At 42.4% G+C, this 24,661-nt stretch overlaps 1 protein-coding gene across 1 annotated transcript in view; it reads left to right on the top strand.

Moving 5' to 3' along the window:
• Positions 1 to 1,222: 1,222 nt before the first annotated feature.
• The window catches only part of LOC106889251 (T-cell activation Rho GTPase-activating protein-like), a 102,820-nt gene continuing 79,381 nt past the window's right edge, over positions 1,223 to 24,661 (top strand). The window contains exons 1-4 of the mRNA XM_014944087.1: positions 1,223 to 1,272; positions 6,109 to 6,268; positions 7,202 to 7,286; positions 17,781 to 17,880. Coding sequence (XP_014799573.1) covers positions 6,251 to 6,268; positions 7,202 to 7,286; positions 17,781 to 17,880 — 203 coding nt within the window. The 5' untranslated portion in view covers positions 1,223 to 1,272; positions 6,109 to 6,250. The remainder of the gene's footprint in view (positions 1,273 to 6,108; positions 6,269 to 7,201; positions 7,287 to 17,780; positions 17,881 to 24,661) is intronic.

Below are 24,661 nucleotides of genomic sequence, written 5' to 3'. Positions count from 1 at the left end.
TTTTTTTTTTTTTTTTTTTTTTTTTTATTGAGAAAGACTGACAGCATTAACCCTCAAATATCCCCAGGTCTTCAAAACAGGAAGGAGGCTCAGCCTCCAAGGTCATCATGGTCAGCTTCAGCACCCACTGGTGCAAGAGGGGAAGTGCCTTGGTAAAAATGGAAAAATCAAGTCTGTGTTAGTACTTGACAGTGATCTGTAGGATAAATATGATTGCTCCTACTGTTAGAGAGGAAGGAATAATCCAAGGGAGGATGTATTACACAGCTAGTAAATTGCATAGTCCAACCAGATGAATTCAGAACATTTTTCTCTTGCCAAGCTAGAAGAAGAACACCTTCCAGGTAAGTTTCTGATATTGATAAACATTTCAACATGGTTAATTGAATTTAATCAAGGAGGATTTATCCTGTTCAGTGGTAGCTTTCAGAGTGTCAGGTGCACAGCTGGATTCAGGACAAAAGGTGAACCCATCAGTAATCAGCTGGCAGGCCTGCACGAGTAGCCCAAGGCATAGAGTAAAATAATGAGAGTTCCATTGTCATTTCAAATCGGGCTCTCCGCTCTAGCAAATTTAATACGAATTGGGTTCTACTTTTTCTATCAATGTATGGTAATGCACTAGACAGAATGGAATTGCAGGGTTCATGTTGATTAGATCTATCCAAAAGCTTAACAGTCTACTGACAAAGGGCTGACTGACCTTGAAACAGAAAAGCATATACACCCAAATGTTCACAGCTATTGAGACATGAGGGGTAGGTGATTTTGGTGCTGTGAGTCCTGGCACCATATCCTGCCTACATGTGACTAATAGAATCAGCACAGCTGCTCTTTCTATTTCCATGTTGGCACATTCATTATTTCTTCTGCTAACACCCAGCATGTACAGTCGGGTTATCAGTCCTATTTATTTCATGGTATTGAATAAAGTGCCTTGCAATATCCCAGTATAGAATGTGACTCGAGTCTATTTGTGACTCCACTGAAATTTCAGTTTACTTCAGATTTGTACTGCCTTGAACCATCGTGCTATGGCTAGGAAAGCTGTGCCTTTCTCCCATTTCTTTTCTGCTTCGTAGCAGACATGTTGATGATTAGCTGCCCATTATTAAAGATAAAGGATGAATGTGACTTTTGGAGTTACTCTCCTTGCATTTTCTTCACTTCATGTCTCTCCTTCCCCCAGAATAAGAAGCAAGAAGGCAAACCAGCAGGATATCCAGATGTCAGCTGAGTGTCTCTGGGGTTTTTGGTTCTTCTCAACTTCTGGTAAGCACAATTGAAAACAACTACAAGTCTCAGTGAAGCATGCCTATCTGCTTGGATTAGCCCAAGTCTGATCTACCATGCTAATTGCATTTGTCTTTTAATTTCATTGCCATTACTGCAGCATCTTATGCTTTTACATATTTTTGTTAATAAAATATTGAATTTTAGTACATAAACTCTGCTACCAGAAAAACAGTCAGAAAAGACAGAAGAATATAAGCTCTGAATGTAGAATAAGTGAGAGACAGGCAACAGGAGAGATTTTTTACAAGTATACAGATATGTTGGGTCTTTGTTAGCATTTGGAGAAGAAATAGAAAACTAACCACTTCTCATCCTATTTTTCAAACAACCTTCTGCTGATAGGTTTTCTTTTGTGTCTTCTGCATTCGTATTTAGAGCATATATATTTACCTACCCTGGGGCTTTATTACTCCACTCACCTTTATGAAAATAATTCCAGGAGACTCTCCTGTTAGAAAATTTTGTAAACCAGCTGTGCTACTGTGAACGTCCTCATTCAACTTATTTTTGGAGCTGATCTCAAACTATTGTCTATGAACTGTCTTCCTCCATAGCTCGTAAAAATAGGATTATCCATTACATTAACAATTAACTACCACAAAACTGGATGCTTTCAATCTGTTCTCTGAGCCATACATGACCACTGGGAGACTCCCTAAGTAATGTGCCTGAAAGACCAGGAAGATGAATACGGAACATAAAAAGCACCCATAGGCGCTTTGCATTCCTTATTATGGAATATTATACACAGGACTTTTACTGTCTGGGGAAAAAAAGGACAGAAATTTAACACATTAACTAGTTTAACTATTAAACTATAATCTTGCTGTCTTTGCAATAAATACACTTTTTTATTCTCCCAAGCTACAGCAAATTGTACGTTATTGTCACTCAACCTGACAGTTAGCAGAGGGAAGCTGTCACCAGCAATCACAATTGCCACTGGTCAGGTAGCAATGGTACAGCCATTAGCTCCACTGCTGTAACTGTGTGAGGATGGATGGCTTGAGGTTTTCTTGATCAAATTTCAGGCTTTAAGGTAACTATGATGATTGCTTTTTAACTTTTTTGTTCTACAGGAAGGAAGTAATGCACCCATCAGAAAGATTTTTTGGTTTTTTTTGCCTGAAGAAGACAATGCCATAAGTCCAAAAGGAAATAATTTTTTTGCCAATATGTTAAATTAGTAGCCTAAGTGAAGAGAGAGCCCATGCAGCAAAAGATGAAGAAACTGTGGTAGATGTGGAATGAAAATAAAGGACTATGGCACCAAGTTAAGCAGGAGTGTTGATCTGCATGAGGATAGGGAGGCTTTACAGGGAGACTTGGATAGATTGGATCATTGGGCCAACATTAACGGTATGAGCTTCAACAAGGTCAGGTACCAGGTCCTGCACTTAGGCCACAATAACCCCATGCATTGCTACAGGCTTGGGGAAGCGTGGCTGGAAAGCTGCCTGGCAGAAAAGGACCTGGGGCTTCTAGTTGACAAGCGGCTGAATATGAGCCAGCAGTGTGCCCAGGTGGCCACGAAAGCCAATGGCATCCTGGCTTGTATTAGAAATAGAGTGACCAGCAGAAGTAGGGAGGTGATTGTCCCCCTGTACTCAGCACTGGTGAGGCCACACCTGGAGTATTGTGTCCAGTTTTGGGCAACTCAATGCAAGAGAGATATCGAGGTGCTGGAGCGAGTGCAGAGGTGCTGAAGCTGGTGAAGGGCCTGGAGAATAAATGTTATGAAGAGCGATTGAAGGAGCTGGAACTGTTAAGTTTGAGGAAGAGGAGGCTGAGGGGAGACCTCATCACACTCTACAACTACTTGAAAGGACATTGTAGAGAGGTTGGTGCTGTTCTCTTCTCCCAGGTAATTAGTGACAGAACAAGAGGGAATGGCTTCAAGCTGCAACAGGGTAGGTTTAGACTGAACATTAGGAAAAAATTCTTCACGGAAAGAGTGCCCAGGGAGTTGGTTGAGTCACCATCCCTGAATGTGCTTAAGAGTTGTTTAGATGTGGTGTTGAGGGATATGGTGCAGGGGAGAACTTGGTAGAGTGGGGTTAGTGGATGGACTAGATGATCCCAAGGGTCTTTTCCAACCTGAATGATTCTATGATTCTATGACTACCCTGAACCACATATTTCTGCAAGCTTAGACAGACAGAGCTGTGTTTGCCAAAGTCGCACGATCCCTTTTTCAGTTTTCTTAGCACACTGATTTTTTTTAGCTAACAGTCCTAAATGCTCCTATCTTTTAAGGTAAATAGAAGCCTGAAAAGGAAAAATTATCAGACCTTGAAAGAAAAGATCAAAAATCCTGATTGTTCCTGCTTGATTTTTTTTTTTTTAAGTCATGACTAAAATCATTAATAATAAAAAAAAATTCCAAACAGTTTTGGTCTGCACTGTCTGAAGCCACTCTGGGATCAGGTCTTCTGCTAGTGTCGCTAATGAATCCTTGTTTTTCATCTGCCAGGAGTCAAGGGAGGAGACTTTAGCCAACGTCTGTCACTTGGGTCTATTAATGCAAGCAGATATTCTTTCAAAGTTTCTGTTTATAGGTCACTTTTTTTTTAACTTTTTCTGTTATGAGGGGCAAACATAAAAAACACAAGAAAGTTTTTTTTGCAGAGATTTTAGATTTCCAGCTTGTCATGGGAATGATGGAACTTCCATCCCAAACCCTCTTGAGAGACCCTCATGAGCTCTCTCATGCTCTCTCCCTTTCCTCATAGCTCTGAGATTCCCTCCTGGTTTGCTTTACAGCGGCCATACATAATCCACAGATACTCCCTCAGGCTTGTACCAAAAGCCTTTGGTTATAAAAGAAGGCAGCTCTGTGTCCTATGCCTGCCTGCATGTTCTTACAGCAAAAGGTAGCAGAGAGGCACGATTCTCAAAGCTGTGACTTAATTCACAGCTTTCAAACTTGTTGAAGCAATGTCTTTTTTTTTTGTTTGGTTGGTTTTTTTGTTTTTTTTTTTTAACATGGAGCTCTGCAAGAACTTGGGGACTGACATTTCTTTTGACACTGCCAGTTCGGTTGAATGGCTGTAAATTGAAAAAAATGTACTGAATGTGCTGAACAGGTGAGGTTGAGAGCAGTTATTTAGAAGTGGACTTTCAGCTATCTGCTTCTTCCCATTTTTGCCCCATAAAATGAGTCTTGAGGCAGAATCACTGCAAAGTTGGCAGGCTTATCTTGACCTTGAGCAACCTGGTCTGGTGGGAGGTGTCCCTGCCCATGGCAGGGGGGCTGGAACTAGATGATCTTTAAGGTCCCTTCCAACCCAAACCATTTTATGATTCTACAACATCCTGTGCACTTCTGCTCTCTTTTGCTCTGTTTTAACCTTAGCACACTGTCTTGCACATAAATCAGTCTCTAGAGTACTCTCCATTGCATGGCAAACCACAGTTCTCCTATCTGGTCAGTCTGGAGACGTAGAGTCTTGCTTAAGACCAGCAAATTCATTCATACTCTTTTTCTGAGGATACAAACACTTACCTATCACAGGGGAGGGATTGTCCCAGAAAGGCTGAGAGCATCTCCCCTGGGTGCTCTTCAGCTACTAAGCACACAGCTTCTGTAGCTGCCTGCCTGGCAATGATTTTCTGTGTAGCCTGAAGGTGGAAATAAACGATGTCTATGAACTCTGTCACCCGGAAGAAAATAAAACTAATTTAGTTTATGTTTCTCCTGTAGATTTATTCCTCTTCCTGGTTGTCTGAACAAAGTGAAGGTCAGCCTCTGAGTGGGATCGATTCACAGCTCTGCAAAAGATTCCTGTGTCAAATAACAAACAATACAGCTTTGGAAGTGAGAAAAGCTAAAAGCTTTGCTCTTCAAGGTGATACTCTGCATCCTCTGTGATGCTTAACAATTTCAATAGAAGCTGAGGATTTTACAGAATGAGATCATGACACAAACATGAATGTGTGGACATGAGATGGTTTAGTAAATGCAAGTGTTTTCATGCTGTAATCACTGGGCTTCTGATTATTTCTGAACTCTTCTGACTGCTTATAATAAGAGGTGTTTCAGATTATGGTCCAACAGGAGCACTAATTCATATCTGAAATGTCTGTATATGAAAACCTGAAATGAGATGTTTTCAGAAGCACCTCCTCCCTGTTTTCTTCTACTTTTAAAGACTGAATATGTGCAAATGTTATGATCTGCCTTTGACCGTCAGCATCTAAAAAATGGAAAACTGTGGAAAATAAATGAAAACTAACAAAAGATAAACAAAATTTAGTTAGGCCCTAAAATGGCTTTGTTTAGATGTGGGAGACCAGCTTGTTGATGCCAGCTTTTGACTGACATGACAATGTTGTTTTCTGGTTTTCAGACTGTTTACTGTTGTACAAACAGACCAGAAAGCCTCCTGGCAGCCCTGGGGAGGAACTGCTAATTGACTCTGTTGAAAGAGTGGGAGGACTGCAGCCTCCTTGCAAATGTCTGCCATTGCCTGGCTCTCTTTAGCAGACTGAAGCTTTACTAAGAAGACTGGAGATGAGACAAAACAGTGGATTTGCTCCAAACCTTTGCTTCTGCCTGATGGGGCACTGCTGGTGCTGGGGACACGCATCTTGTTTCAGCAGTGTTACTCGAGAGACTGTCATTCCCAGAAGGCAGAGAGCTCCTTGTCACCACCCTCCTGCCAGGTGGAGGGTCCTTGGATCCTCCTTGGATCTGCCTGCTGCACTGCTCACATAGTCGGTCCCTGATTCATCCTAGACACTGTAAATCAGTCAGACAGCTTAAGGAAATTAACTGCTCGGTCTTTGCTAGCCCATCTCTTATTTTCACAGGGAGCAGATTGTCTCAGCTGGCTACCTGATCAGCGTGTCGCCCTCCATCAAAGAGGAACGACAAGCAACTGAGTGCGAGCAAGGGAGGGTGAGATCTTCACTCGGCACAGCTGGGACCTGCTGAGGATGTGTCCACAGGCAAATGCAGGCTCCTCTGGTGGTACAGGGAAAATATTTCTAGTGTTCCAGAATGAAGATTTCTATCCCTGGGTGGGGTCGGGGGAAAAAAAACCCACAAAGATTATTTGAAAATAGCAGAGAAGGAAATCCTAGAAATAAGGAACCCTGCCTGATCCAAAATTTTACTGTATCCTTCATATTGCTCCTCAGCTCCTTCAGGATTGAAGTCAGCATTGCTGAAGCTGCTTGGGCATGAACTCTGGCCGTCTCTCTTCGGCCAGCCACAGCTCCAGGGATTTGGTTTATAGCCGTGGGTAGCGGGGTGGTTATTTCAGGGGTCTGAAACAAATGGGAAAAAACCTGTTCGTGACATTAGTTCACTGAAATGATAAGGAAGGTAACACAGCAGTATAACCAAAGTTTCCGTTTAGAAGCTCTGGGGCTGGGTTAATAACTTTTCACAGCAGGTCTCCAAATCTTTCTTATCACAGTTTATAAAGTAAGTTGAACTGTATGACATGTGCAAAAGGAATACAAAGGACATGCAGGATGGGTTTGAGTGGTGAGAATAAACTTACAAGACCTGGCGAAGGGTAGCAAACATCTGCAGGAATAGTTATAAGAAAGCAAAGCCAGACCACCAAGGAAAGTATGTGCATCAAGGGCAGAGAGAGGTAAGCCTACATCAAGGAACAAGTTCCAGGTAGTAAATCCACAGCAGAGAGACATGCCAAAGAAAACCAGTTCTTAGCAGAGAATTTCAGTGGGAGAAGCAAAAAGCTGTGATTTGTAGGGATTAGGGGAAAGTCGATTGTAAAAGTGTAACAGAGAAAAATGCTAACTTATTCTGAAAACAGGCAACATTGCCTAGGTTTAGGCAGTTGGCTGAGCTTCAGAATCTAATTCATGACACTTTTAGATTAAGTTCTTCACCTGCTTAATTTTGTTGTATTCTATGCATGCCTGTGGCCAGCACGACACAATTCTGGATACCTTCATGGATGCTGTGGATACTCAGCACTTCTGGAAAAGCAGGAGCACAGGAAATGCCAAGCCAGGTCAGGCCTACAGTCCAGCTAACTCACTAGGGTACCTTTCTCTATTGTCAGCACTGGATACTTCAAAAGGAGACTTGAGATGTGGGGAAGTGACAAACAGCGGGTAATTTCTCCTTCACAGTATTGTTGTGACGGATAACATCGTTGCCCTTCCCTTACCAGCAGGGAGAGATTCCAAAATATCATTTCAATGAAATATGATGTGACTTGTGATATCCACAGTTTAAAAGCTGGCATGAATCTGTTGGTTTGCCCAACGGGGACAATAATCCTCAGTGACCTCTCAGGTGAATTGTAATACTAACTAAGCAATGTAGATATGCAGCACACCAAAATTTTGCTATTTTACTGATTAAGATCTGTGTTGAGGACAGCAGTCACCAGGATGGGCCCGAGGGCAGACATCAGTAGTGGTTGATGAAAGGAGAATAAGGGACACAAACATGTCACAGGTGCTGTTCTTACCTGGGTAACTGCAGGAATATAAATTGGTGTCTCTGGCCCTGGGCCTGCAGACACCAAACTTGGGACAGTGAAAGTATCCCAGGACAGGGCTGAGTCCTGGATAAGAGCCAAAATTGATTTTCTTTTTATTTGCACTGGAACTACTGAAAGCTTTGCTATTTAGCAGAAGAGGATTGAGCAGGCCCTTGGGATGAGTGGGGGAATCTGAGTGGTCTGAGGTACGGTTAAGTGTTGATGTAAGTATTTTGCTCTCCCTTTCCCTTGCCTGCCTTTGATACTTGTCCTTTTAAAGACCAGAGAAGCCAAAAGAAAATTATAACAAGAAAACAAAACTAGGATGCTTAACTCTGAAGGGCTATGCTGCCGTCCTCTGAGTGAGATGAATGGTTGCCAGCTACAGCTGTGAGCATCTGAGAACGTATCCTGTAAACTCAAAGAGCTAAATCTAAGAACTGGGAACTTAATAATTTACAAAGAGATCTTGTGAATAATTTAAAAGTTGCAAGAGAGCCATTCTCTGGCCTGAAATTTGTTCGTCTGGTTGCCTTCTTGTACTCGTCAGGCTGGCAGCTCTTCCAGGGAGGGATGTTGTCTGTTGCCTGTGCTTGCCATTGGGCCAGCAGCTAACAAATAGCAACCCTAAAATAGAAAGAAGGGCACTTCTTGCTGTTTCAGAGGAGTATAAGTCTGTTTGAAGGGAACAATCAAGGCAAGACAAGATTTCTCCATTCATACAATGGCCAAATATGGGACAGTTCTCAGAAAGCACAAATGTCACATCACTCCCAACAAGATGATTTCCCTGATAATACCATGCCCTCTTCCAAGGCAAGGGCACTACACACCCTCAGTGCCACAACCACATGGTTTCCTTAAAGTGAGAACTTGGAGGTGGCGTCACCCTTTCTGTCCACCTGGCTCTTGAGACAGGCAGGTGTGATGGGTACTGCATGTGACGTGATGGTGCATCAACAGAAGTAGGTACTGGATAGCCGAAAGGCCAGCCAAAAAAGTTTCTGTCTAGCAACATTTTAAGCAATAAATAATCAGGGAAAAAACACCAACTTTTCAGGAAGCCTTAACTGAAGGCTTTGCTACCAGCATTGCCTGTAGTCCCGTTTCTCTTTCTTCAGAATAACAGAGGTCATTTTCCTCAAAAACAGGCATGCCTTTTTTCTTACAGTTACAGGAGCACAGCAGTCATCAGTCCCAGCCCTCTTCCTTCCTTTCCCCCTGATCCCAGCAGTTAGAGCATCACAAAATACAAGTTTTTGCCTTTCTCAAGACTTATATCTACTTCTAAGCCAGCAGTGAAAAGATATCCCAGCATGAGAGCAGCCATTCTTTTGTATAAAATGTCATCTTTTGAATCAACAGTAAAACTAGAGTTTAAACAGTTGTGTTTGGTAAAGAAGCACAAGTACACTCTTTGGAAGTATGCTCACTGTGGCCTGATTTCACTACTTACACTTTGTCTCAGTTTCACAGTTTTGTGCAAGGCAGTCCAATCTTTGTGTGTGATCCCATTCGGTTGCCTGTTTTCCTTGTTAATTATTTCTGGACACCTTTGATAGCTTCTGTCGCTTTCACAGAGTCATAGGATCATTTAGATTGTAAAAGACCTTTAAGGTCATCGAGTCCAACTATTTTGCAAAAAGATAGACATCCCAAAGGTCACTGCATTTCTTTGAACTTGGTGAGCGTGGGTGCTGGTGAGAGAAGTCCTGTTGAAGCCCTGACAGTGTGACATTTTCCTTTACTGACACCATAAAAATTCAACAGGAGAGCTAGAGTATAAATGTCCCAATTCTGACAATAGTTTCACTGGTGCTTGCAGCTTCTTAGGGGCCAAAGTCAGTCAGCTACAATATTAAAGTGTGACAGTAATCAGACTTTATTAGCATCTCACAGAACCACTTGTTCCTTCCTAATGTCTCCTGAAATTGGAACCTGCAATATTTTCCAGTCACTGTCCTGAATATTTATGTGCTGCTGCCCATGTGTGCGTTCAAATAATCTCTGTAAAAAATGGCTGCCCCAGTATGTAGACAAGAAGACATCTTTATCACATATCTAAAAACATAATGTGGTTTTGGTATTGTTTTTTATATAAATGTCGCATGAGGTCGATATTATTATGGGACAGATGAATAATATGTGTAGGACTTGTTCATCAGCTGTTGGCAGAAAAAAATTGGAGTGGGTGGACATGAAATAGCACCTTCAGATGTTGACTGCTTGATAAATATTGGGATTGTAATTGCACCTCCAGAAATCAGCTCTAAAAATAGAGTGAGACAAAAGAAAATGAGATGTGAATAGGAATTTATAATAATGTTTTGTATAATGTCTCCTTCATTAGCATCCATCTGGACAGAACTGATTAAGTCTCTTAGCATACGTCACCAGGCAGGAGAGACAAAGATGAAAGGATATTCAGCAGCAGACAGCCAAGAAGTTGTACCATCAGTAGAACGAATGCATAAATACTGACAACCTGCAGGCTGCACTACATTTTCCCTACTTTACTTCTAACTGGTGCTGTGACATGTATGATTCAAAAATATGCTGTTTTCAATCAGGACTTATCTTGCCTGCAATTCCCCTTGCTGTGTAATGAACAGACTCAGGGGGCAATGCACAAATTCCTCAAAGGCTCGATCCAGACAGAAGGGCCAAAGTTGACAGAAGCATTTCTAAAAGACCAGGGGGAAATGTATTCTGTACAGACAATTAACTAGAAAATTTGTGTGTAGTATTCAGGCTGCTGTACTGAGCTGAAAAACAGAACAGCACAGGATAGATTTTCAGGTAATAGGCAATTCATTATCAAACAAACATATTTTTGTAGAAAAGATTTACTGTCCATAATATTCTTTTCAGATTAATGGCTTTAATTAGAAAAATAGCGGATTCGAACTGTTGAATCATTATACAAAGAAATGCAGGTGTTATTAACTTTGAAAAAAAATCAGAAGCCAGGCATGGAAATTATTTTTTTTTCCTTGCAAAATCTTTCCCTAAAATATCAAATTAAAAATCAAGCCATTATAAACAAAACCTCAGGCAGATCATGCATTCTGAGTTATCCAGGCTTAGTCTGAAATCAGATAGATAATTTGTCAGGCTTTTAGTAGGAAGTGTCAGGAGACTCACTATAAATCTAAATCAGAGGAGGTTTCTATATTTTTAGCTTTAATTTCTAAAAAAGCAAGGTCTATGTAAACTGTCTGTGGCTGAACCCAACGCAAGTCTCAAAAATAGTTAAAAGTTCCCAAGTTTTCTCCACAAGAAAGCTTTAACATAATTTCTTATCTTACTAGATACCTGAGGCACTACCCAGGAGAGATGTCTGTTAAGACCCCTAAGAGAGGGAAAAGTGTTATTTAGAGCTTACACTTTCTTGGAAGCTACAAAACGCACATGAAAAGAAACCCTGCCTACAAGGAGGCATCCATCTGTGCCCCGTGGAGAGTATCTGCAAAGCTACACAGGGAAAAGTCATTTTGAAGATCAGCGGTAAGGCTACCGAGTGCTTGGGGATTGGTGAGCAAGAGAGGGATGGTGCAGGACCTGCTGCCCCTTCCCCTTTCCCTTTCGAGATGGAGACCACGTTACTGAGAAGGACTGATTTCCAGGGCTTCTCCTGCTGGTGGCCAAACTGAGTCAGAAGGTTTTGGAGTCCCTCTCTGCCTTGCCAGCAACCGCTGTGAAGGGTTTTATTCATCTGGGCAGCGTAGCAGAGTTTGGCTGCAAATAGCTGATCCTGTTTTGGGAACTCCAGCCGTCCTCCTTCTCCTGGCCGACCCCAGGTATCTCCCCCACGCCGTTCCCTTCCTTAGCAGCCTTGACAGCTTTTCCTGATGGAGTGAGGCTGGCTCACTTCCAGCTCTTCTCACGCAGGCTGTGGCCTGTGCTAAACCCCACTTTTTTTTTCTGAACATTTGTGTCTTGATTTCCCATGGAAACAAGCCTGGGATGATCCCTTCTTCAGCCCGTGGGTCTTTCTCCTCACTCTTAATGACTCTTGAACTCAGTAGCTGTTTCCAGCCAGTTTTGACAGAGAGGCAGAGGTCTCAAAAGTAATTATGTTTTTACCAGTTTTATAGAAACAGGCAGTTGGGTAGATGAGAAATGGGAGTATGAACACTTGCAAATTCACCCCTGGCTTATGTCTGATCCCTCTGGCTTATTGGCATCGCTGAACGTGCCAGCCCAAGGATCCCTGCCAATATATTCTGTGGGAAGACATTGCATGCATTTGTGGTGTTAATGGAAAGTTGTTGTGTAATTTGGCAAACAAAAATAATATCAGAGGACACAAATGGCAAGAAACGGAGGCTTTGTCACATCTGACGCTCGTGGAATTACTTATTCTGCATGAGTGAAAGGCCACTTTGCAGCCAACATTAGAAAATGTGTATCTATTCATCAGTTCATCTCTAGTCTGTGAAGCTGTTAGTCAAATTGCAGGCCAAGGGAAAGGTTTCTTAGCAGAAGTACTGTATCAGTAACATGATCTACTCAGTGCTGAACCGCAAGGCGGGCCGAAATTGCAGTGAGGTGTAAAAGAAGGGGCCTCTGCATGGGCTTAACAGTAGGTTTAACAACAAGGGGGAGCAACTGGTATGTCCTGAACTGGGAAATGTCACTGTTCCCTTGCTCCTCCGTCTGCTGTATATAATTATAAGGATTGATGCTCTAATGATGTATTTACAGATGGGTTGTTTATGACACCATACATCAGGAGAATGAAACGCTTCAGATGGTCCCACTGTAAATATCTCCCAAGCAGCGGCATTCTGCTGATATTTATTAGGAGATTTGATTGTGCTCAGGATGAGGACCAGACATTTCTGTGAGCAATGAGTGCTGTGAAGCAATCTTTTTCTACAGAGACCCAAAATTGCTTAGAGAGAGTTCCATAAAGAAGCAGCCCCTCTATTATCCCCACAGTGAGGCATGTAGGCAAAATTGTGTTAGCATGTAGTGAGCTATTTATGGTTACAATTTGAAAGAAATGTCCCTTAGCTTTCCTGTTTAAATGGTGGTTAGTAGCTTGCAAGTTGTTTTTGTTGCCTACAGTTCTTGCTGAAAAGCATATGAAATACAGGTATCCTTCTGGCTTTCCCCCCCTTTCCCTACTTATCTCCAAAGCTGTGAAACTTGGAAGAGAAATGCTTTATAGCATTATGAATTTGCTGACATAAATACTTACTAATCAGAGTGATAAATTTCTGTCTGATCCAAGCAGCAAAATAAAATAAAAAGGACATATTTGTGCCAGCATATATCAAACCCCCTTGAGCTGTGCTTCTCTGTCAGACTTCATAAATACTGGATCTGTCATCCCAATTCAGCTGCAGCACTACAGACAAGACAGTAGGAAAGTATTTATTTGATATGATTATGATATAAACCTCATGTCTGACTCTTCTCTCCCTCATAAAGAGGAATATTAGATTAGATGTTACCACATGTGCATTGTAATCAGCCTTCTTTTCACTGACTTCTTTTTGATCGATGAGAGAACAATTTTGCTTATTTTACCTCGGCCAAGAAAAAGCTAATTATATTCATTTCTGAACATGTGATGTTATTAAAATTGAGTGAAATGGTTCTGAATAAAATACAGAACTTGGAAAAATGGTTATGTCTATTATTAGCAACAGGGCACATTCTCACTGCTGTAATTGTGGGGATACTCGAAATGATCTGGCTTTTTGTCACCATCGTAGAGGGCAAAGAGAAAGCAAAATGTACCAAAGGGCTGCACTTGGGACAGATGTACTGCATCTACAGCCCAGATGTCAGCTAGTCAGCTTAAGGTAGTTTGGGAGGGAGGTCCTCAGAGAGAAGAGAGACAGACACTTAAAAGGCCTTTCCCCCCGTTCACCTCCTTTTATCTCTTCTCTTGCGTCTGTTTTTGTCTCATCCATCCTTTGGCAGTACAGCAGCATGCTAATGAGCAAATACCTGGTGCGGCTGAGACCGGCATTGGGGAATAATTAGTGCTGGTGCCAAATGCCCGTTCTGCGGCCTATCAGACAGTGTGTGGTTGTGTGTTAGTACCTAAGAACTCATATACATGTGAGGATCACAAAAAGTGGCTAAAGATGCCTTTATTTCCCATGCTCTGTAACGAGACAGTAAACACCTGATGTATTCATGGTGCTTCAGTTCAGTCTTTTATCCCTTCCAAAGGTTTGTTATTATACTAGGGTTCTTATGACTACTTCTTTACATGGGTTTCTACCGACTGTAATGTTGTATTTGCAGTGGCTTTGCATATTACACTCCATGTTTTTCTTTGTTCTGCTCTCCTTCAATAAGTTTTATTGAATGTATCCTTCTGGAGAAAGGCAGTGACATTATACTGAAGCAAACAGCCAAAGATATTTAAATCGTCTTCTAGATGAATGTATGCAAATGTCAAGGTGACAGCTTGCTGGTGTTTACAGTTTCATCTTCAAATGTTGAACTATGTGTTTAATCTATTTATTATGTGTTCCTATGACAGCTTTTAATTTATTACCAGCAATGCAAAAGGCACTTTCTTAAATAAGCAGGCAGTAGATGTCCTCTTGAACAGCAAATGGAAGGAACAATAAGAAAATAGTTGTATGTGTGTCAGAAGTAGAAGCTAGAGACCAAAAGACAAGGCCAATGTTGTTCAGAGGAAAAACACGCTGTGGAGATTTTGTTGAATGTGAAAATTGTAGAGAGCAAAGGTGATTTATGGCACAATTTTCCTGTTAGAGGGTCCCCTCTAAAGCTATGGTGTATATTCTACACCATGAAGCTACTTTACAAGGTTGCTTCACTGTCACCAAGAAATGTTCTTAAAAAATACCTCACAAAATAAAATCTGAATAATAGAAATACTTGTTTCCCTTGCTTGTTAAGAAGACTATTTGGCTTTATGTATTTAAATGCAGTCTGTTTAGAAAATTACCAGAATTTCATTTTCTAGAAATGGGTTAAGACCTTGAAGCAGAAGCATTTAAAAGTACATTTGTTTTCATCAAAATTTATTTTTGATTTGCTAAAAATAGTTTGAAAATGTTTACTTGAAAATATGTACTTGCAACCTCCTTTTTACCATTTTGTATAATAGTATTTCTGACCATACTCTGTACAAAAATATCTGTAGTGGAAACAAAGTCCATATACTATGATGCATTTTTATCACAAAGAGTGTCCAGTGGCAGCGTGCACAGTCTGGAACAATGTCACAAATAGAACAACACATTTTTCCTGTAGATATCCCATTTACATAACTGAAAATTACATGTGTCCTAGAACAGTATAATTATTTTTTATTATATAAATAAAACTTTATTCAAATAGGTTTAAGGGCAAGTACATGTGACAGCCTCCCACAATTTAATTCCTAAAATCAACTAAGTACTGAATTACCATACTCTTACTGGCTATAAAATAATGCTCATTAAAGGTGTTTTAAAAGGAAGAAACAACAAAAATATTTTTTTTTTTTCTGAAGGATGATTAAAATACACATCACACAGGGCACATCATCTTCTCCCCAAGAAGTTCAAAATTTTTAATTAGAGACTCAATGTCAGTGGCCACAGCCGCGGTGCGCTCTGATTTGGTCTGTGACACGTTGGGGTGTTAGGAGCTCGTCAGAGTAGTCGAGTCAACCATCGTCACAGGTTTTGATGTTTTTCAAAGAGATCCTGCTGACTGGGTGTAGAAAAGGGGAAAGAAAACCGGGTGGAGTTGATCATCAGAAATGCAGGTGCCCTGGCAAGGGGGAAGGAAAACAAGGGCACGTGGGATTTTGGAGGTGTAGCGTGCGTGGCAGAGCTTGGCACTCCCGCCTTCTCTGCCAGGGTTCAAACAGAGGAAGAGCCTTGATGAGGATGCAAGAAAATCAATATCTGAGAATTAAACCGCGGCAATCGTGCTTTCTTTCCCGTGTGAGTAAAATGGCCAACATAACCACGTGCAGTCAAAGCACAGTTTAAATGAAAGTGTTAAGAGGAAACATTTGAAGCGGGCTACAAGAGGGTGGGGAATGTGTCCCTTTTGCTCGTTTGGATGAAAGCTGCGTGAAGGCAGAGCGTCAGGAAGGGAGAGCTAGCAAGTGATGGCGATTCAGTGGTTTAGGGGAATTAATTACTGACAGAAGGGCGCAGGCATCTGTAGCTGTGGCAGGGTTTGCTGGCATGTCCAGCAGTGCTGATCCCCAGGCTGTGGCCAACAGAGACCCGAGGCCACCTGCCCTATGCAAGCCTGCTGGTGCCACCTCCTGCCCGTGCCCCGGCTCCCCAGCTGGCTGTGGGACAGCTGCTCTGCTGCAGGGCAATGCAGCACAGCCTGGGGTGCTGGCACCCCAAGATTTCACTTTCTAAGCCTGTGTGCCTCTGAGCTAGCACTGTAGTGCTTGTGTGAAAGGTGGAGAAGCTGGAAACACAGCAGGAGACAGAGAAATGGAAGAGGATGAGGATGAGAGTGAGGGTGAGCATGAGGATGACGAGGAGAAAGTGTTTCTGGGAAAGCTGACCCAGTGGAGAAGCCAACCCTCAGGAGAGGGCTCACAGCTAGATCACTCTTAATGGAGGAAGGGTCTTGTCTCTGGCCAGTCAGCCAGGACCTTCTGATCTGTCATCCCAGCACTTGGGCTCTCTGGGCTGATTTTCTCTTGCCAGTTCATCACTGTCCTTAAGGTGTATTTGCAGATATTACCCAATACCTGTGTATTTGCAGAAGTTCCATTTCCTCTGACCTGAGGTTGGACTGAGATCCTGGCTCAGCTTGTGAATGGTGCCTGAGACCTTCCCATGTTTTGGTGTCTCAGAGGTGCCGTGTTGGGGTCTGTTCTACTTCTCGTCTGGTTTAGCTGCCTCGCTGCCAGATGACAGACCTTGTCTAGGTGCTCCAATCTCCCATATGCTTTTTTCGGAGAGATAACCCAAATGGTGCACCCCACACTGCAATGGAGGATTGCACAAGGGCAGATGCAGATTTGACAGCTGGTTTCACCTACCCAAAAAAATCTTGCTTCATTTCACTGTGAAATTCCAGCCACACTGGGTCTCTCTGATGAAGCATCTTTTCTTCCCATCATGATGCTCTAATCCTTTGCCAGGAAGGCAGGAACTTTTTGAGTTAGGTACCAGCTAATCCTACTAATAGCAAATTCCTGGCCACTGAGGCACCATCTCACCAGCCAAATAAGAAAAGTGGCAGGACCCTCCAACTCAGAAGAGAGCGAGCTTGCTTTCCCTCACTCCCTTTTATTTCAACCCCCGCCAGGTGGAAAGAGATAAAGAAAAGCAAAATTCAAATATAACCTTCCTCCCCTGCCCTTAGTTCTAAAATAAATAGAAAAATAAATTCTTGATAACTAAGCAGAGCTCCAAACTGACTATGGCAAGTCATTATAGTATGTAGATTTGTTTTCTTTATACGCAAAACCAGAATGAAAATCCCATATAAGCTTCTTTTGGCAGTATCTGAAATTGCATGCCTGATCTTTTTACGCAGCAATCCCTCACTGAAAATGCTTCTGCAATTTAAATGCTGTGTGAAGCATTTACTGTTCATACTCTATGCAAAGGTCTCAGGGAGGAAACACGAATTTATCTTATTGCAGTCATTAATGTGACGGTCTTCAGCTAAGCAGGATAGTACAGTGTTCCTGGTTATACAGGGGCCTCAAACTGTATTTTTTTATGGTCACATATAAACTGGCCCATAATAGCGTATCAATAAACCTCAATTACACTCAGGAAAATACTAAAAGCAAAGCTCAAGTGAAGCTCAATAAAGTCTACAGGCATATTAGAGCTGTGTGGAATAGTGACATCCATCTGGTATTTTTCAGTGACTTCTAGTCAATTACTACATTTCATCGTATGTAATCCTCTTTTATCTTCTGTTCCTGCTGCTACAGTAATTCTCACTCTGCTACATCTGTGGCTTTACTGTGAATTTTTATCACCTATGAGTAAGTGGATCTTTCTTTTTTTTTTTTCTTTTTTTTTTTTTTACCACCAGCAGTTGTGCTGTACCTGCTTGGGAAAAAGAACCCCGAAACAACCCAAGGAAATAAGAAAGATTTAATTGCAAAAAAGTGCAACACAAACCTAAAGACCACAAGGTAAGGATGTAAAATAAACTTATTCAGATAGGGGCAGATAATAATGAGCATGGCAAAGATAACTTTCCCATCAGAACATGAATTGTTGAAAACCTGCTGTAGGTTGCAGTGTCTGGAGTGACATGTATTTTTAACAACCTCCTGTGGTTTGATCATATCTGTGACAACCCATTAAAAAGAGCATTCTAAAATAAGTCATAACTGTATTTTTCTTGGAGAAGGAAGCTTTGGCTGTCATGTCCTTATGATGAACATTAAATCCAGAACATTTAATTCTTTCTGTATGTTGAAAAATACAAGGTTAAAACCTGCAACAGAGAAGTTGATCTTACAGCACCAGTACTCTGAGCTAGTCTAATCACATGCTAAAGCCTACAAAAGCTCCCACTGATTTCTGTGTGGGTGGAGAGGGTGCAAGGAAAAGCCTGTTCATTTCACAGCCTTGTGCAAAGGGCAGGCGTCACATAAAGCTTTATACTGGGAGAAGCAGAGGGACTGTTCTCTTGGGGCTTCAGAGAGAGAAACCTGGCCTGGTGTAAATTATGAGGTTCTCTACGGGAATATTGACTGATGAGTGGAGCCATCTTTACAGTTACCCTAAACTCAGGGGACACTTCTAGAGAGGTAATGAGCTGAGAGACTCAAAATGAGAACAGAGCCACAGAAGAAAAGGATAGAAAGAGGAGTGAGAAAATGCATGGGATGGACCCGCACCCTGGCTCTTCTGCACTCTTGCACCAGTTTCTGTGATGTTTTCAGGTGATCAACACCCCTCCCATGGAGAGACAAGTGGAAATGTCACCCAGCGACACAGTCTTTTTCTAGAAAGATGGCTTTCCTTCTGAAGTACAATTTCCCAAGGGGCTTGGAGCGGAGTTGCTTGAGCACTTTTTGTTTGGAAGTTATTTTGCTGTAGATGAGATTAAAAAGAAACTAGGGCTCAGCTTGTTCAGCCAACTGAAACAGAGACTGATTGCTCCCTCAGAGTAGCTCAGGAAATCAGGACTCTGTAAGGCAGAAGAGCAGAATTAAGTACTATAAACAGGCCAGCACTATACAACATCTGCAAATTAGTAGGTCTCTAAGCAGAGGAAGAGTGAGGCTGTGGAGTCGCTTCCCGGTTGGAAGAGAGGCTGCAAGAGGCCTGAGCAGATTCAGGATAGAGCACGATCAGCTGGAGAAAGGGGTGAATTGATGTGACTGAGAGAGGCAGCAGGAAACAGGATTTGATGGTGTGTGAGATTTCTTCCAGGTCTCTACTCCTATGAAAAAGGAGGAAAAAACTCCTTAAAAACAAAGAAAACCAGGTGAAATATTTGACTTTGTCTACTTTCTCCAGTTTGAATGAAAATGTCAAGGATAATATCGGTAAGAACTACACATACTTAAACCCGCTCCGCAACGGGGATCCTGCGCAAGGATCATTATGGGGAGACCTTATTGCTCTCTACAACTACCTGAAAGGAGGCTGTAGAGAGATGGGGGTCAGTCTCTTCTCCCATGTCACAGGCGACAGGACGAGAGGAAATGGCCTCAAGTTACTCCAGGGGAGGTTCAGGCTGGATATTAGGAAAAATTTTTTCACTGAAAGGGTTATCAGACATTGGAATGGGCTGCCCAGGGAGGTGGTTGAGGCACCATCCCTGGAGGTGTTCAAAAGACGGGTTGATGTGGTGCAGGGAGGTATGGTTTAGTGATGATGCTCCTTGTTTGTTGTGCGGGTGTCTATTTTTGTCAGTTAGGTTGATGGTTGGACAAGATGATCTTTAAGGGCCCTTCCAACCTAGAAGATTCTGTGAATTCTGTGAACTACACACAAGAAATTGTTAAAATGCACATATTACCCTTACTTGAAGACATTAATTTATTTTTATAACTCTTTCCAGTTCCAGAGAGGTGGATTCAGGGACAGGCAAGCCTCCTCTCCTCTCCCCATGCCAGAAAAAGCTGGCAAGGGGACACTGCTGCTCCGAGGACAGTGGTGCAGCAGTACCTTTGGTGTATTCAGAGCTGTTAGGGCTCTAGAAAAGCAGCTTTTCCTACTCTCCTAGAAGTCCCTCTGAAGAGGCAAGTCTATGCCTCCCCTGTGGTCTGCTTGGGGCTGGAACTGAGCGTCACCCCCATGTCATGGATCAGATGCTAGCAGCAGGAGCTGGCGGGAAGGGTGGCAGAGCTCCCCAGACCGACGAGCTGCCCGGGTGTGCGCATTCAAATGTCACTCAGTTCCCACAGTAAGCAAATACGCAGCTGCCACGAGAGAACTGTTATACAGTTTTTAAGTCCTGGTTATAAAACTTGTTATGTATTATTTACTCAGCACTGACAGCTTGCTCTGCGCTGTGCACACAAAGCAGCGCGGCTGCTCTGCCTGCGGGATCTTCTGATCTCAGGGATTAAAAACCAGGCACAATCCGAAGGTTTAGGAGACACAGTCTGAATCTGGATTACTGGCTGGGTGCACCCAGAATCCTGGCCCACTCCTGTCTGGACTCTGTATTTCCTTTCCAATTAATAGATATTAATTTCCTGTCTGTGGAAACTGAGATGCATTCAGGGCTCTTGACCTTTCTGGAGTTGGGATACTGCTGGGACATGTACCTAAGGACTAGGAAACAATCCAGTCTTTTAACCTACACATAGTCTTAAGTAGCTTTATATCCAGTGAAAGCAGAAATTCCTGGAAGAATTGAATCAGTAATTCAGCACTTGCATATAACTTTTTAAACACATATTCCAGTGTCCTTGTATGTTATTTATTTTTCTCAGCAGGTCAAGTTATCTGACAAGACAATTACAGTGATGCACACTTAAAATACCTGGCTCAAAGATTGCTCAGGTGCCTGCACAACATGGTATCATGTCATTTGAACATGTCTAATTTCAGTATCTCCAAATGGCATTAAAACCAGCCTGCACAGGGAGCGGCGAGTGCCTAGAGTCAGCCAACAGTAAATCCTGAGAGTGGGGATATCTGAATCCCATCATTTTTGAAAGTCTTGGCTGCTACTTTTTGTCTTGTATGGTACCTTCTTTAGTACAAGAGCATTTGACCAGCACTTAACCCAGCCTAAGGTTGGAAGTGTTCCTCAGCCAGGGGAATGTCAGACCTATATGGCCCAGCTGGCAAAACAAGGACCTCAGGACTGTAGTAGATGTTCTCTCCAATGGTCCTTGATGGGGTGCATCGCTATGTCACATATTATCACAGTCAGCTGTGATAATTTCTAAAGATTGTGACAAAAACTCAGGATGCAGGGTCTGAAGGAAGAAGACCATCCTATTGTACAGAGAGCAGTGCATAAAAGATATGGAAGAGGAAGAAGGAAAGAGATTGGAATAACTGAAGGAGCATGGGGGCTGAGGGACAGAGAACAAAAGTGAAAGGAACTACCAGCAACTTCATGAGCATGCTGAATCTGAAGAGCCCTAACAAAAGTGAGCAAAAGCCAGTGAGCACTGATCTTTTACTGGGTGTATATTTTGGCTACGGGGTCAGTAAGGATGGAATCCAGCACAGCAATTAAAACACCCCAAATTCATGTGTCTGTATGTCAGTCTGTACATGTGAGCTGTGAGTACAAGCCTCTGCTATAGTCAGTGGAGGTCTGAGAAAAGGTCAGTTGTCTATGTGTAGGTGATTATTGCTTCCTAAGAAGCCACAGAGTATCCAAGATACTTCTCTGCAGATGCCAGGTGCGTCACAAAACTTCATCTTTGTGCTCAATGACAAACAGGATATCCCACAGTACCTAAAAATTATACCAGCTGCCCAAGTGTAAGTAACTAAATCATACACCTGGTCGGTACAGTCTGAGAGGTCCAAAGAGCTGTCTGTCCAACCCTTGCAGATGATGCTGAACAGCTGTCTGGGCTTCACTGGCTCAGTTGAGGAGGAACTCAATCCACTGCATTAATATAAGCATCCAATGCCTTGGGAGTTCTCTCCTGAGATCAGTGGTGATGCTCAGGAGGCTGTTTCATGCCTCTCCCCACTCTGGTTACTCTCCAAGTTCTGGATACAGAACAATTTCAAGGTCTTGCTGCTTTCATCATCATCAGGCAACTTTTCCAATAATCAGGCAGCTGCAACCCTGTGCTATGCGACACAATTAATCTTTATGAAGTTGTAGTTTCACTGAAATGGAAGACTCACCAGTATTCATTAGCAGCTGCCGATTGATGTAATTCTCTTTATTTTGGCCACCCTTGAACTTTAATTATGAAATTAGAGGTTGTTCAAAATGCCGCAGCCAGACAGCCCACTGTTCCAGGTTTAAGTGATTAAATGCTCCCTGGCCTTCATTTTCTGAGCTGGCTTCCCAACCAGTGTCAGGTCAAGACAGATGAATTGGAGTACAAAGCAGTACAGAACTTGGTGCTCTGATTTCACAGTTCTTGCTTTATTATTTTAGACCCTCATTCTTCCTTGTAACTTATTAGGGACCCGAGACACAAAACAAGAAAATTCAGCTACCTTTTCAAAAGTTAACTCACCTTCAGCAAAGATCACCATTCTCCCATCCTTTTACACACTCGATGTCCATACATCCTATTTTGCTTTCCTTCTAGGAAGCCGAGCTGGTTGTGGTTCCAGTTGAAGAGAATACTTCTCATTTTATTGAAGGGGTGAATAAAGGAGGAATGACAAGCAAATGCCCTAAGTCCTCTACTGAAACCAAACCTCTGGGGTCATAATCGTGATAAGTGTGGGGTCACCTGTGACAGGCTATGAGTGAAAGTTCTTAGCAGGGGATGGGGATCAAAGGCTGCAGAGTCCAAGCTTATTTCTACCACCTTGTTTCAGTCTTAGGCACACTTCAGCAGCCAGACTATGCTGACTATAGTTTTGATTTTGCAAAACCTTTTGACTCAGCTTTTGCAAAACCAAGCTAGAACAGTATGAACCTGGATTTGAATTTATCCAAGATAATGATGTCTGAGTCAGGAAGTGAGAAGTGGTCTTAGGAAGAAAAAGTGAATGTTTTTTTAAGTTGGTCTCCACATTAAACCTTGCTTTCTAATGTTCCTGCCTGATTTTCAGATTATGCAGAAAGCCAGACACTCTGTTTTCCTCAGTTTAACATTTAATAAAACTTGTGTACATCTGTTAGAGGTCTTGATTCAGTCAAACTTGAACATATGGCTAAGCAAACTCACTGAGACTACTCGCAGGCTTACAGTTAAGTGTGTGGTTGGGAACTTCGCTGAGTCAGGGCTATAGTGACTTGCAAGGAAAGGTGGCACATAGATTGATAGCAGTTAGAGGCAGAAATAATTGTCTGTTTCTGACTTCTTCATTTTTTCTCTTTTAATGCATGTCTTTTATTGGTAATAGGCAAAACTATACTATGAACATAAATAAAAAAAAAAAAGAGAGCAAGATATCAAATCCTGACAAGTTATATCAAGAGAGGAATAAAACCAGGGCAATTCTATCTGAAATGCTACTGAACTGTCATTTGTTCTTAGTTTCCTCTGGAAGATAACTTTCCATATCACACCCTCCAGAGTGAGACAACTTGTAATGCATGTAATAAGAGATTTTTTTAAAATTTACACAATATGTGTGTACAGAGTCAGCAGAGCATGGCTAACGACATGAATCAACAGCCATTGGCTGCTGTTGTTTTCATAACTCATACTGGACATGAAGAAACAAATATTTATTCTCAAAGAGCTGTGAAGAAAGTTTATGAAAAAAAAGCAAAGAAGCAAATAATAAACAACTGGTCAATTTTGAAGTGAGCATCCTGGGAATAAAACGTTAGCTCAGGTAAAATAGGAACAGGAGTGGGAGAAAGGGATAGCAGGGATGAGAGTGGGAGCCTTCAGATGTCCCTGTATCAGCACTTCTGTCAGAGGAATGACTGCTACAGGAGAGCAAAGTAAAGAGTCTTTGAAGCATGGACATAAAACTATAACAAGAGACAATACTGATTGTGTGTATAGCTCTTAAGGTTGTCCATGGTGCAATAATCCTCTAAAAGAAGGGTGCAGGTGGGAAGGATGGGTTGGGAGGAAGGGTTGGTGTCCCTCTGCACCCCTTCTCAGCAGAGGGGCACCAGGGGAGGTCAGTTGTGATGACTGAGCTTGGCCAGTCTGGAGGAGTCTGCTGCCCACCAATTTATGTGCCCGGTTCAAATACTGATTTCTAAATCTGTAACCACATCCCAGGGGGGCCATGCGTGCCTCATGGCTGGAGAAGTAAGGGCTTGCACTCTGCACAGTGGAGACTTTGAAGAGGACCAAAGGCAGGGTGTCAGTTTTTGGGGGGAAGTTTTTGATGGGAGTGCCCGACTCCGGACAACACAAACTGCTGTGATTTAAAATGGGTAAGTTCAGTACTCAGACCTGGATGTAGAGCACCTTGGCATTTGAGGTTTGGATGACTTAATGGTGTTGAGCCACTCTGTCAGTCAGGTCTCTGACAGTGCCATGCTGTGCCACTGCTGTTCCTCTTCACACCAGGACGCACATGGCAGGAGAAGCCCAGCCTTGGTGCCTTGCTGGGGAGGAGGCTCTGTTCCTCACGGTTCTGGTTCCTGTCATCACTTTTACCTCCTCTCCTCAGCTCTTAAGCTGACTGGGAAACCTCACCCACTGAGGAGATGAGGGAGAAAGCAAGCTGTTGTACCCAAGGAGCATCACAGCAGCGAGCCTTGATCGAAGCATTTTATTTACCGGGTTTTTTATATAAGTGTGTGTGTTGAAGCATGACATAAAGCTGGAAACGTAGTCTTAAAGTTTTCTATAGAAAAGCAGTTCCATTTTAAGGTTTTTT

Source organism: Calidris pugnax, unplaced genomic scaffold (assembly GCF_001431845.1).
Source record: "Calidris pugnax isolate Ruff unplaced genomic scaffold, ASM143184v1 scaffold69, whole genome shotgun sequence".
Lineage (NCBI taxonomy): Eukaryota > Metazoa > Chordata > Aves > Charadriiformes > Scolopacidae > Calidris > Calidris pugnax.
This window is presented reverse-complemented; position numbering and strand designations above follow the sequence as displayed.